This window comes from Myiozetetes cayanensis, unplaced genomic scaffold, assembly GCF_022539395.1.
Source record: "Myiozetetes cayanensis isolate MyiCay16 unplaced genomic scaffold, myiCay2020 scf17, whole genome shotgun sequence".
Taxonomy (NCBI): domain Eukaryota; kingdom Metazoa; phylum Chordata; class Aves; order Passeriformes; family Tyrannidae; genus Myiozetetes; species Myiozetetes cayanensis.
The window spans coordinates 6,452,655-6,467,060 of record NW_026087378.1 but is presented as its reverse complement, the minus strand read 5'-3'; the positions used below and the strand labels follow the sequence as shown (position 1 = coordinate 6,467,060).

The 14,406-nt window shown below is 46.1% G+C and overlaps 1 protein-coding gene and 1 long non-coding RNA gene across 5 annotated transcripts in view; one reads left to right on the top strand and one right to left on the bottom strand.

Moving 5' to 3' along the window:
* The window catches only part of LOC126638554 (uncharacterized), a 1,011,613-nt gene that overhangs the window by 478,594 nt on the left and 518,613 nt on the right, over window positions 1-14,406 (top strand). The gene's annotated exons all lie outside the window — the stretch shown is intronic.
* The window catches only part of ERGIC1 (endoplasmic reticulum-golgi intermediate compartment 1), a 60,638-nt gene that overhangs the window by 14,877 nt on the left and 31,355 nt on the right, over window positions 1-14,406 (bottom strand). Inside the window, exons 4-6 of the mRNA XM_050312512.1 lie at window positions 6,654-6,748; window positions 5,923-6,047; window positions 3,391-3,495 (exon numbers count right to left, since the gene is read on the bottom strand). Coding sequence (XP_050168469.1) covers window positions 3,391-3,495; window positions 5,923-6,047; window positions 6,654-6,748 — 325 coding nt within the window. The remainder of the gene's footprint in view (window positions 1-3,390; window positions 3,496-5,922; window positions 6,048-6,653; window positions 6,749-14,406) is intronic.

Genomic DNA, 14,406 nt, shown 5'->3' with positions numbered 1-14,406 from the left:
GTTGGCTCCAAGTAAAAAAGTTGATTTCACAACACCTTACAAGATGAAACTCCAAAACCACTCCAAAGCTAAAGGAATTGCAGTTGGAAGAGGTCAGTTGTGAAATTTCATTGTGAGATTATTTCCTAAGAGCAGAGTTAACTGTGACATTAATTTATCAGTCTGAAAGAGAACTAAATGGGAGTCACGCTCAGGTTAAAACGCGGGAGTTCTGCTGCAAAGGTAGACATGTCAGAGCAGTTGGGCTTGTACAGCTTGCACTCATTAGCCCAGATGTCATACTGTGCCCTTGGAGATGGGAAGGACACATGCCATCACTGCCATCCCTTCAGCTTTTCCTGCAGCTGATCCCAGGCATGCAAGTATCTGTTTGCCCAGAATAACAGGATTTCCATCCCATGCCTTGCACATACTGTGATCTGCAGTCTGATGTCCACCAACAGAATAATCAATCTGTGAACCCTCCAGACAGGGAAATCCCCCAGCAAGAGCTGTAGGTTCAGACATTGTGTCACTCACACAGCGTACATTAAGCTACATAGATAGGACAAATAACTCCACGGCCTAGAAATTCCTGACCTTAAGTCAGACAATAGGGAAGAAGAGTTTGGAGTAAGTATTTGGTCACGGGTATGACAGAGTTTCACCTCACCAATGGGGCAGTGCAATCTCCTCCAGACTCTCACAAAACTGACAGCACGTGGATGTATTTGTCTCATCCTAAAGGCCATTTCCCTATTCCAAACACTATAGAGTGGATGATGATTTGGAGGAAGCAGCAACTGAACCAGTTTTGCTCAGCAGAAAGGAAGTTCTAGAGAGGCAAAATCATCACCAAGTTCAAATGGAAGGTGCTGGTAACAGGAGCAGAGCAAGAGCAACAGCTGAACCTGCTGCAGTGCTTTTCACTGCATTTCAGATATTTTACACAGAAGCAACCATGTCCAAACCACATGTGCAGGCTGTACTTATTCTTTACTCATTGTAAAAGGCATATGAGGAAAGAGAAGCCCCTTCTTCAGTATTATGTTCTGTTCTTGATACAGGTAGGAAGTCAGTCTCTCACAGCACATCTGAACCAGAGACTACAAGGTCCACATCAAACTTCCTGTAGATTTTTCCCTCATGTAGATGAGACCAAAATTCAAACCAATGAGTTCCTGTATGACAGGTAACCCAGTAAAGCCAGATGTGGAAAGTAAGAAATTGTGCCTTTTTAATCATAATTTCTCTTGAGTAGTAGATCATGGTGTTGAATAATCCTGGTTTTAACCTTGTGAGGGGTCCTGTGTTGATAAGTCAAGGTTGGAAGTTATTTTAGCCTGTCCTTGGTCTCTGCCTGAGTTATATATCCAGTTATATGTCTTTGCATGTGCTTGCAGAGGTTAAAGCATAGGGTGTCCAAGGTCCTGGCAAGCATCTTTTCGAGGCCCATGTTACAGAAGAATAAAGTGTTGACATACAACATATGTGGACGTATAACTTGGGCAGAGACCAACAGCAGGCTAAAATAACTTCCAACCTTGCAACTATCCTGGGAAGATACCACACAAGGTTAAAACCAGGATTATTCAACACCATGATCCAGCACTTCAGAGAAATCTACAATTAAAAATGCATAATCTCCTACTTCCCACATCTCTTTCTTTACTGGGTTACCCGACATGCAAGAACTTCATCCTTGAAATTCATCCTTGAATTTCAGTCTCATCTAAATGAGGGAAAAAATCTACAAAAAGTCTGCCACTATTGTGCATGAAGCACTGATGAAGACTTGAAGCTCATTCGATGCCAGATGAGATTCAAATCTGTGTGTCAAACAGACTGGTTTTTCTGGAGAACACAGCCTGTACCTTAGTGGATCATTTTGGCAGGGTCAGTAACAACCTACAAAGAACTAACTCCCAGCACATGACACAAGGGAATGAGAAGCTTCTCACCCTGTTTAAGAAATATAAGCATGTATTACATCAAAGCGGGTGGAGACAACCCAAAATATTCGAGGTGCACCTAGACAGGTTTAGAGCTGGCTTTCACAGTGCTTGCCGAGTCTTGGTAGCCCCTGTTTAGTGGAATATCCTCCTTTAATTTGTGCTGTTGAACTGCTGTTTGCCTGCAGGATCAGCAGCACCTACGTGCTCCCTTCTTGTGTACGGAGACGATGTGTAGTTATTTTGAACTCTGAAAATACTAATCTGAACTTGTCCAAATCAGGAGCCAACTACCTGTTTGCCAGACAGGTTTCTCACCACCATCACTGAAGACACTTGCTCCTTTGCCCCCAACTGTCCAAGCTCCTCCTTCATGCTGATTCACACTTCAGCTCCCTTACTCCAAGGCTCCATGATAAAACAGTGGGAATGCTCCCTCAGAGCACTGATTTCCCACGCAAACTGCAGAACTCCCTATTAGCACCTACCTAATATTTTTCATAATCTCAGTGTGCTTTACAGACATTAAACCAAGCTTATTTATATGCTAATGTTTCACCGTTCCCACACAAGATCTTTCCTAAAAGAAGCCGGGAGCAGAATCAGAAGACTACAAAGCAACGCTTAGACTTGTTAGCATGAAAAAGGGTTTTGGAAGTGGGTGTACAAGAAGCAGACTAATGAGACGTCTGTGCTGAGGAAGGAAGATTACAGAGAGACTATGGGTAAGCAATGTTTAGGGTGAGTCGAAAGCTGGGTGTGCACATGCATAACTCCCACCTGTGATGCCAGCTCCTTGGAAGTAGGCTAGAGAAGTGCTGTAATCTGCCCTTATTGAGAAATCAGGTATTATTACATAACTTGCAACACCTGGTGAAATTCTATCCACTGGGCAAGGGCACGCATTCAGCTTCTTCCCAGCAGGGAATTGGCAGTTCCAAGTCTAACTTGTGTTTCATAGAACAAATTTGACTAATAGGTGTCTGCTACACAAGTACAGTGAAGTGAATTAAAAAGAACTTGACTGGTGCTGTGGTAAAGACAGTAGCGAGCACACATCTTCCCTGAGTACACTCACTGCTCCTCCACAAAGGCAGAAAGATTTGTTTGCTCTGTTAACACTGAAAATGGGACTTTGCTGAGCCATGAATCCTCATTCCTACTCCCTGCAGGACGACAGCCACACAGTTTTCCAGAAGCACTTTCAGTTTCAGAAGAAAACAGCAAAGTTACTCTATGACTGGACACTGCTCCTCCCTGAAGTGGTGGCAGGGAACCAGCTGTGAATCCTTCCAGATGTTGCACGGACACAAGGGATGGGCTTGCTGACCCAGGCAGTCCTTTCTTATGGCCTCCCCACACTGTACATGGCCCTTCCACAAAACCCAAAGTATCTAATGTTAAACCCCTCTCACTGCATTCCCCTGCAGCGAGGGAATTTTCAGGGACGAGAACTCACCTGTAACTTGTCCCCAAAGGAGAGCTTGTGGATGACGTGAGTCATGTCGGGGTTCTGGGGCTGTGCAGTGGCGCTGTGCGTCGACACGTGAAAGTTACCAGGGACCTGGAATTAGTCAGGACAGGGAAGACAGGATTTCACATTTTACCCCTCAAGGCATTGCTCGGCTCTGTGATATGACGTGGAAGTGCCTGGATCCATCCAGGCTGTACCTACTGAGCAGTGGACAACCTCTGGCACGTCAGAGAAAGGCACTTGATCAACACTCGGATCGGATACATCCCACAGCCCAAGAGTTTGGCACCCTCACGTTGCTAGTGCTGCTGACTAGGAGGTGATGAGTGGATCACTCCCAGCTTCAGGGATTCCCAATACTTAAGGCTATGTCTTTCATCCCCATTAAAATAAAATTCCTGTCTCTGACAGGCAACAAACAGTTGCTTAATGCTTTACTCCCACATCTCGCATTTGTTAATGGGCCCCACTGCTGCAGAACAGCCCAGAACACTGTGGATATATTCTTCTTGCAGTACTGGTTGTGAGCAACTTTACATTTGAGATTGTGCCCAAGAATGAGTTTTAGATAAAAAGAGGAAAACCCCACCAAATCTAAGGGGCCTTCCCGCACAAACTAATCTAGATCTTCAGTTTCTAGCCCTGGCAGGAGACAGCAGGAGCCCTTCCTCTTTATTTTTTTAATGGAGGCAAATACAAAGTTCTGCAAAATGCAAATTTCATTTAAGGACTCAGTTCCAAGACAGAAAGTGAGCACTGGTGTCGTTCTGATGGGACCACTCCAGTGTGCACACACTTTTCAGGTCACCAGCCCTACTCCATGAAGTCTTTCAGCAGATACAGCTCAATCACTGTTATGGAGGGTGCAAGAATATTTTTCTATTGAGAAAAGGTTGTGAAATGAGGCAACACTGAGAAGCAATGTGGCACGGCCTAAGAAAGGGTGGGAGGATGGTTATACAACTGGTGCCCACGGTGCTCCCTGCAGAGACACCTCACCAGCAGGGCCACGGGAGGCCACATGCCGGTTCCATGTGCTTTCAGGAAAGCTAATTTAATGACTTGAGGAACGGCAGTGCACTCCTGGGAACACTTTCAGGTGTGGACACCAGCTGTGTCATAAACAAGCTCAGTAAACAGGGCGGCAGACTCGGCAGTAAGTAGCACACAATCATCTCACTGTCACCTTGTCCTCCCTCCTAGGTTTGAGAATAACACCCAAGTGCAACCCTTGGTCAAGTTTCAAAGCCTGGCCAGGTCCCACTCCAGGTCCCAGCTCACACAGAAGCCTGTACAATTCCTGCCAAGGGAATGCAGACCTCCAGGTCACACACAAGAGGTTCAGGTTGCCAGAGCCAGGAGTCCTGGACCAGGTCCCCTCCCTCTGACAGCTGTCCCAGCCACTATATGAGACACAAATTAAACAGTGAAGGAAGCTCCTCACTGCCACATACATCCCTCCCCTTCTGAGCTGCTTTGGCGAGCAGGACACACCACATCTAGCAGGCAAAACCCCCAGCTCCATGCTTTGGGAATTATCTGTACAAGAACTACCATGCAAGAAGCTCTTTCCCGGTTTTGTGGACTATCAGCTGCCAGCAATCTTGGTGGCTTAGAGGTGAGGAAGCAAATGTCCTCTTTTTAAGTCTCTAATCCTTTCCATGCCAAAGAACCAGTAAGAGGTTCTGCCTGTTATTTTTAGATATGATTGAACACGACCTGGGAGGAAAAGAAGGAAGTAGGATTTTGTAGCCTGTGGTACACAGAGAGGAGTGAATAAAGGGTGTGCCCTTCTTAGGACACCAGTGGGTCCCAGCACTGCCTCCCCCACCCCAGCTAGTCATCTCCAGCATTACATAGCAAGATTATTCAATCCTGAACACACCCATCCCAGAGAGGAGCCTCCTCCAGGCCTGGATTTTCATTCTTTGAGACAGAAGCGGAGCATCCCAGCAAAGCATGCGCAGAGGCCTCGTGCTGTATTCCAAACATCCCAGCACGGAGCCGCTTCTGTTCCGCTGGCACCCTCTAGTAGGGAACATTCCTGTCATTCTGTGGCTCTCGGAACAAAAGAGGGCTTGGATAGAGACATTGCCAAAGACCTCTCCACAGTGAGTCACATTCTGGAGGTGCAGAAGTCGTGACAAGTAAACATAGAAGCCACTTGGCGTTTGTAGGGAGTACACACATACCCTAAACATTAGGCTGCTGCACTGAAAGGCAGCACTGGCTGCAATACAGAGCTGCTCTCTGCTGTTCAGCAATTCCATCTCAATTATCTCTTTTGGACAGTAGAGAAATCCCCAATCTAACACATTCCCTGTGGGTCTGGCCATGCAGCCTCCTCTCTCCACATCATCTGCAGCACTGAGACTTAACCTTCCCCCTGATCAGGGACATGAACATACACACTGCAGGAGAGGCACTGACACACAGATTTTCAAGAGGATTTTACAAATGGATCTTGCCAGCATTTCCCCCGCCAGCACACACTCACCCACTGTCATTCCTACTCACCTTGTTGATGCTGAAATGTCCCTCAAACCTGCAGCCATCCCCATTATTGAGTGGGATCTTCATCGAGTTGTCAATATGACCCACTTCGTGCCTTCCCATTTCATCTTGGATGTCTAGTCCAACCACTGCATGGGTGGGAAAGGAGAAGGCAAAAAAAAATCAAAACAAAAGAACAGGAAAGTTGCACAGGAAAACCATGCGTTGCTTTTACTGGGAAAAAAATCCACACCTCTTTTGTTGACATCTCAAATATTGTTATACCAGAAAGAACCTTGTCATCGAACTTTTCACACTGCCTATTTGACACAAATATACCTCCCATGTCCTGCCAGCTGACTGCAACCTCAATTACACAAACAGAAAAACTTTAGGTACACAAGCAGGTGATTTGGGAAAAAAACAACAACCACCTGGTGCGTTCAGTACGAATGAAACTTGGGAGGTTTCTTGCTCCCAGACACAAAAGGTTGCTATAAAGAAAACGGAAATGAGATTTAGAAAGAAGCCAGTGAGGGAGAGCAGCCACTAACACAGGCTGTAGAGTGAGCACAAGGTCCAAAAAACGAGTGTCCTGGCCTGGAACAAAAAGCAATGGGATATTGGCAAAGACTGCAGCTACTTGATCTCCATCCACCTTGTTACAGAAGAAGGGACACTGTACCAGTGTGGGCTCATTTCAAGTATTACTTAAAACACAAAGCAAAACTGCTAAGTGAAGAAGGGGTACTCACGTTCACAATGTAGGTTTGGCAAACTGATGTTCAGATTCACTTCTATTTTACCTCCACTGTCTTTGTCTGGGTCATCCACGTAGAGCTCATTAACTCTGGAAGGCAGAAAACACAGGTGGGTTCAGGCACACATTTCCACAGGGAAAGAACCAACGATTTGCATGGGGAGGGAAGAAAGGAGACTGGGAAGCCATGAGTTGACTGTGATTTCTACAGCCGAGTTACAGAGAACGGGGAGAACCCTTCACAGTGGCATGGGGGCAAATCACTTAACTTTATTTATTGCTTGGCAAGTGCAGGGGGCTTTAAACAAATCCCTTGTCCCAGCAGAAAACAAAATTCCTGCACCCTTCCCTAATCTGAGCTTCCAGAGGTGATACAAAACAAGAACCTAATGCTGAAGAGGTGGCAGGCTCATGAGCTGCCCTCCACTCCCCTGGGCTGTTACTTCTTTTAGGAAGGAGGGAAGCATGTGCTCTTGCATTTGTTTCATAAACAGTTTTAGAAGAAGGCTGCTCTCAACCATCCCCCAGGAAAGCTTATTTGTGTCACTTTGTTATTGCCACCCAGCTGACAGAGCAGCAGCAAGAGAAGGCAGCAGGGCATAACTTGGACCTTCCTCCTTAATATCACATTTCAATCTATGAATGGTAACCAAAAGCAACAACTAAAATTAAGGAGAAGAGGATTTGAGCCAGGAACAGATGGGAAGAAACATCCTGGACAGCAGGATCTAACACACTATACAACAGTCTCCCAAAGAGTAATGCTGTTTCACAGCACCCACAGTGCTGGCACATATTTCACAAGAGACAAACTACAGATAGAGAGTAAAAGGAATACAGGAGTATAAATATTTATTGTTGGCACATACAATCCATCCGACACGTGAAAAATAAACCAAAAAGACCCAGGGCTGAATTAGCTGAACGGTCCTAGAGAATCCACTCTGGGGAAACTCAACACACTGAACCAAGATGCTGCTGAGATTGCCTAGCAGCTCTTTTCCCTCAAAGTCCAACACTGTTCAACAAAGAAGAAGATTTGTCAATTTATCTTCCAGTCAAACAGAGTTTTTATTAAAAAAGTTTTAATAAAAACAGAGTTTTTATAAAGTTATTATGGGAACTTCTGTTCAAGCAAGCTACATAAAATAAGCTACCTTCACTAGCAAGTGCTCTGTATTATTTTATTTCACACCCAGAGTGCACGAAACCCTTTGACAAGCCCTTGCTGAAGAGTCTATATGCTAATAGTCCAACCAGACTAAGGCAGCTACAAGACAAATTCAAAGTGATTTTGCTCTGGTAATACCTCTCTGGACCACAGTGAACTGTTTGCCCTGTGGATCCAGAAGGAACAAACCTTCACACTGAGAAACACACAGGCTGCCAGTTTTTTCGGAGGCAATTACTCACAGGTCAGTGGGGTTTACAGACACTCATTTAAAACCAGCACAGCATTTGTCTTCAGCTTCACAGCCCTACCTTTCTCTGTTTTTAATTGGCTTGACAAGTTGCTTGCAATCATTACTCAACCTATTTTTCAAGTGATTAATAAAAATGACACAGAGGGAGGGGAAAGATTGCTCATCAGTGACCTAGTTAGAAGCTTCTTGGCTGAGCCCTCTTCTCCTGGGTGGAATGCACTCTGTCTTCTACGTGTTCATTACTGACAGATTGGGTAGGATCAGGATTAAGTCATATGTCCAAATACGGCTGGGAGGAGCAGCTCCAGCCAGGACAGGCATTAATCCCCCAAAGCAATGCACCTCTCAGTGCTCCCTGAGTCCTCCCATCAATATCCCAGTTGCCAGCCAACTTCTTTCATAATGCCTGGCTGCTTCCCAGCTCTCTGCAGTCCGAGATATGGGCCATGCCCAGCCAGTGCCACGGGCAACTCCATGTTAGTGGTGAAAACAAGCATTCAGGGCTGGCAGAGAAGAGCAGCAGGTTCAGCAGCTCAGATGAACATCCCAGCTCTTTGGAGAAAAGCTCTAGCAAGGTCAGTGTTTGCCTTTGCTGATTTCTAACTCTGAACCTGTCAGAAATCGCGTCTCCAGGCGTGCTCTGACAACGGCGGGGTGTGAGCCTTCCAGTGATGAGCAAGGGGCGGTTGTTGGTAGAATTCAAAGGATAAAGTTTGCACAGGGAGCCTATGGAAGCTCTCACATACGAAGGCCAGTGATGAGGTCACTTGGCTGCAGATTGGATCACTGAGGCAAAGAGAAGTAGGCCAGTCTGTCCACGTCACACAGCCCATTAGCTGCAGATAAAGGAAACCGGTTTCCTGTCCCGCAGTCCGGTCACTGGACCAATGGTTCCCAACCTGTCCCTTGGGCAAGGCTCATGGCCACTTCTTCCTCCTCCTCCTCTTCTTTACCTAGTAGCCCCCTGCCCCTCTCCCACTCACGCTCCAAATTTCATAACCCCGTCTATCACTCTTTAGACATCTGACAGCTCATGACAGTTGGTCCTTCCTTCCCCTCCCTTCAACTTGCAGCACTGTCTTTCATGGAGCACCTGGCTGCCTGGATCCTCCCCAGGGCCAAGAAGCCAAATTGCACACAGTCTTTCTCTTATTTAATCAGACTATCCTGGGATGTTGGGAAAAGCACTATTTACCACCTCTAGCCACTCTCCTATTCCCTGAAGGAATAATGTCTCTTGTGGAAGAAATGAAGCTGGCTCTAATTTATAGCTGTCCCTCCCGGAACATAAAGTGTTCCAGGAGTAACACTGGTTTAACAGTGAATGTGGGATGGTCACAATGGCAATAAAACCTGAGGTCAAAGCAGAGGGACACTGTAAATGTAGCAGCTCCTATGGCTCTTTAGAGAGACATTGTACAGGGTCATATTGTGACTCCAAAGACAGTGTGTACCTTCTCCAAATACTCCCAAATATGTAGGAGTTGGTATTTTTTACTGGTTGCTGCTAAGGAATATTTGAATAAAAGCAGCACAATAAAGCAGAGGTGAGGTGCAGAGCTCTGGAAGTACAAGGAGGGCAGCAGGAGAGGTGAGAGGTGGACCTCTCCCCATGGAGCCTCCCACCACTGATCCAAGGAAAGGGAGGAAAGTTTCTCAGCGCAGCAAGAGCCGTGATCCACACAGAAGGAATCTGCCTCACTTCTGGAAAGAGCCACTTGGAAATACTTCACATTCCTGAGTGGGGCTTCTCAGTTGCTTATCCCATTTGCTTACAAACTTGCAGCATTACATGGAAAAAGTTGGAAGGACCCTTTGGCCGAGCGTGCAGATCATGCAAATGGCACGAAGGGAAGGGGGCAACCGCAGCGAGAGGGCAGGGCAGTGCTTTCAGATTTTATCCAAAGAAAGTCAGACCCATTCCCCACGCTTTAGGTCTCAGATTTATGACACAACAGCTTTGTTTCCGCAGAAACAAAACCTCCTCAGTAACCTATTTCCACCCAGCAGCCCTGGCCACTAACATTAGACACTTCAGCACTTCACAGCTGAAGAGCCTGTGGCCCTTTGAATACAAGGGTGGGCTTCACACACTGCCTGGGTGCTCTCTAAACAAATCCTCCTTGTCCTAAGTCTCTGATTCAAGTTTAACCTTTTTTCTCCCTCTTTCACAGCAAACGAACAGGCAGCCTCCTCCCAAGTCGTGAGCCATAGAGAAAATACAACCAGTTACTCCAGCAAGCTGCATTTTACCTTGTCCTCCAACTCCCAGGAGGCACTCTGGTCTCCAGGACCCCAAGCCTAAGAGGCAAAATAATTATTCTTTCTTGAGAGAGCCCAAAGCTTCTCAAAAGACTTTTTCAGATGAGCTCTCTTGGCTCCACTTGCCATTTCAGCTCTAATCAACCACCTTCCAGAAATACAACCATCCAAAGCTGCTATTCCTGCACTACCATCCTCTCAGTTGTACCAAACCAGAGAAGACCCAACACAGGACAAACAACCCATCTTCTCCTCCGTTTGTACGAAGAAACAACAAGCAGGTCAGCAAATTCCCTGCTGTGCACGTGCCTATTGCTCTGCCATTTGTGATCTTCCTCCTGTGTCCTGAATCTCAATCAGTTCTTCATTGTGAAGGTCTTTGTCCCAGATTAGGTCTCAGCTCAGCTGTGAAGCACAGAAAACACGCTGTCCTACAAAGGACGGAATTACAGCTCTCCAGGAGGCAGGAAGAAGGAGAAGGGTTCGAAAGACGTCAATGTAGATTTGAGTCAGAAATTGCAAATGACATCATGACACGACCTTCCGCTTCCTGTAACCCACACACGTCCACGGGGACAAACGGCACAACAACCCCTCACAAATGTATAACACCTTTTATTAGGTAATCTCCGAGTTACTACGCAAACATTAATTAAGCTTCTTACCTGCCTACCTCTCGGGGCTGCTAAGCATTACATCCTTCTACAGAAAACTGCCTGTGTCAAGGTCAGTCCGTGGCAAGAGCAGGATTACAGCTCCCATCCCCTCTTGTCCACAAGGCTCTACTGCCCATGCTGGTCTAGTTTGCTCCAGCATTTCATCTGCCTCAACTGGATGAGCTGGTACGAGTTGGAGTTGCCTCTCCAGCTTAATGTCAGAACAAATGAATTGTGGCATCTGTTGGCTTATGCTCCAAGATTACAGGCTCCAGCACAAGAAAACCTTGTTGCACCAGGATCACACGCTGCTGCACATGCAGGTTGCTAAAATTTTCATGGGCCAAGAGCCACAAGACACATCCCACACACTTTGGAGAGCTCGGGGACAAAAAAAAAACCTCTGAAGGCACATCTGATAACAATTCTGCTTCACTGCAGGATCAGTCTTGGGCACACAAATCAATCCAGTGTGGACAAGTAATGCTGGTCTCTGAAACTCTCGGCGTTTTGTTTCCTCCCACACTCCTGACAGCCTGAACATGAACAGTCAGGGTGTGCTGCATGGGATGTGACCCCTCCTGAGGGGCTGAACTGTGGGATATTCATACACTGGCCAAGATATTTTCTGTAAGATTAAAGCAAGGAGGGTCCCCAGTCACCTGAATGATCCCGTCACCTTAAATGAAGAAATTATTTGGATACTGCCTGCCAGAGCTCAAGGAGCATTTGGACAAAACTCTCAGGCACATGGTGGGATTGCTGGGGTGTCCTGGGCAGGGCCAGGAGTTGGGCTTTGATGATCCTTGGGGGTCCCTTGCAGCTCAGGACATTCTGTGATTCTATGGTTCATGATTTATGCTTTTTTGCAAAGACAGTAATTTTATTACAGATATTCTGCTTAAGTAATTAATTGGCTTGCAGGGGGGCACAGCCTTCCAATTAGCAAACCTGTCACTTCAGATAGTTTTTAGTCTGTTACTACATTAAAAAAAAAAAACAAAAGGAAGAAAAAGAAAACACTGCCAGGATGAGTCTGTTGCTTTCTACAGTGCGCTGTGGCAGATGAATTAGCGTTGAAGAGCAACATTCATACCACAAGCACCGCATTCATACCCTCCCACCCCTTCCCCTGGTTGCCAATTTAAGGCAGACGAGAGTAGGTAATTACATCTTTACTCCTTAATGATGGAATACTTGGAAAACTATTATTGATCTTACAGGACATAATTCATGACCTAATTACCGTGATAAAACTGCAAGATTATCATCTTGCCAGCTATTAACGTCTAGCGCAGATCTGAGTTAATTAGAAGAGAGATAGGTGATTTCTATGCTTTTGATTTGCAACACAGCAGCAGGATGAATGAGGACAGCTGCTGAAGGAAGGATGAGCCATTTCTAGTCCTCAGACTACTCTCAACCCCTTAACCAGGAAATACCAGACACATTTAACACTTTAGCTTTGTTTCTTCAGCCACTTGAGTCATTGGCTCAGTGGGACAACGGTGTTTAACGCTGCTCATTTTGCAGAGGTTCACATGGGGAACAGAGACCTCGTTTTCTTTAGTTGTCTTTTACAGAATTGAGGGGATTCATCATCTAGGTTCTTGGTTTGGAATTACAGAACCATAAAGGCTGGAAAAGACCTCCGAGATCATTGAGTCCAACCTTTGACTGTTCACCACCTTGTCAAGTAGACCAGATCACAGAGTGCCACATCCAGTCGTTCCTTGAACACCTCCCAGGTGACTCCACCACCTCCCTGGGCAGCCCCTTCCAATGCCTGAAGTTTGGACTCAGCCTTCAGTCACTCTTAGTTTGGACAGGAAAAAAACCCATAAAAATCAAGAAGATCCTTGGTTTCCAGAGTTAAACTTGCCCTCCCCTTAATGTCAATGATGGGTTGTGACTGAGCAAAGAAAAAAACCCTCTGCCCTCACCAGCCTTTCACTGTGTTTTTCCTGAGAAGGATGTAACCCCACCTAAGAACCAAGCTTTGATTTCCTTCACGGCTGCTCAGACGCCTGTTAGGGTCACAGGATAAACCTATAAGATGAGCAGAGTTTTCTACCCTACTCAGGGCTCATCTCCACAGGAAACCAGTCAGCAGCAAAATAGGATGTGCCTTTACAGTGTGTTACCTGTTCCATGAGCTTCCCGTGTGTCCCCTGGAACACACAGCGTCTTAGTTCGACTTCCTAACTGGAGTCAGCTCCTGTGCACAGACACAATCTTAGTGCTCATTAGAAATGCCCACACGAGTTATGACACAGCTACTGTGATGGCACGCTGTCCTCCCCCTGTAGGTAATGTTTGGGTTTAGTGTTATGACTGGGATCCTCGAGAGGAGGGTGTAATTTTTTGGCTTTCTGCCACCCAGACAAGTCTTTAGCAGCTGAGACTATAAATGCTACGACAACGGGCTGCTCAAGGAAACACAGCTTTGAAGTTGGGCAAGAGTGATCAAACTGAGATTTCCAGTAATACCAAGAAATTAAGCTGCTACTGTAGTATGAATGTAGAAGAAAGTCCAACAGTGGGCAGAAGCCAGCAAGTATTCGGGGTTCATGTGGTGCAGAGCAGACCTTCTTTTCTCACGTTGCAGCACGAGTTCAACAAACTACTGTAACCTCTTGCTTTAAATGCAGGCACCAAAGAAACCTCTCCTTGGTGAGAGTCAGACAGCGAATCCTGTGGGCACCACTGCTGAGGTTGGTGCTGACTTGCCCTGCAGCAGGCTGGCCATGCACACGCACCACGCACAATTACTCGCTGTAATCGCACTGTGAGGTAACCACGACTCCCCAGCAGAGAACCTGCTACGTCTGACAGGAGGCACCAGGCCAAGTGCTCTCAGTTTCACTTCGCCATCAAAAATGTGCAGTTATCCCCATTCAATCTGGCTTTGTCAAGCACTTGAAGGGAAATATGACACAACAGGAGAAAGAGTGATGCAGTCTCATAGTACAGCTGGCACTGGCAAAGCAGGAAAGTTCATCCCATGTAACTGCACACTCTTATTAATCATTCAGATCCTGATATTAGGAAACTTCACACTCTGGGGGAGATATCTGTTGTGGGAGACTCAATACAAAGGAAACCTGAAGCTTGTAATAAAAGTTGAAGAGAATTGAACAGTTTGCACATAAGGAATCTTCCATATCTTCTTAAGTACTTGAATCATGGGCAAACAAGTCTCAAAAATCTTTGTGAGATATTATCTCCCCTGTTATTTGCTACCACTCAGTTTAAATGGAGGCACAGAGTTCTCACACAGTTCCAGATCATGCAGAGCTCCCCTCTTATTATTCCCCATGAGGAGACTACGCTGTCACAACTCACTGCCAGAAATACCTGACTGAAAGGGAAGCCCAAGAGGCTCACAACGACTTGTACTGGGTTT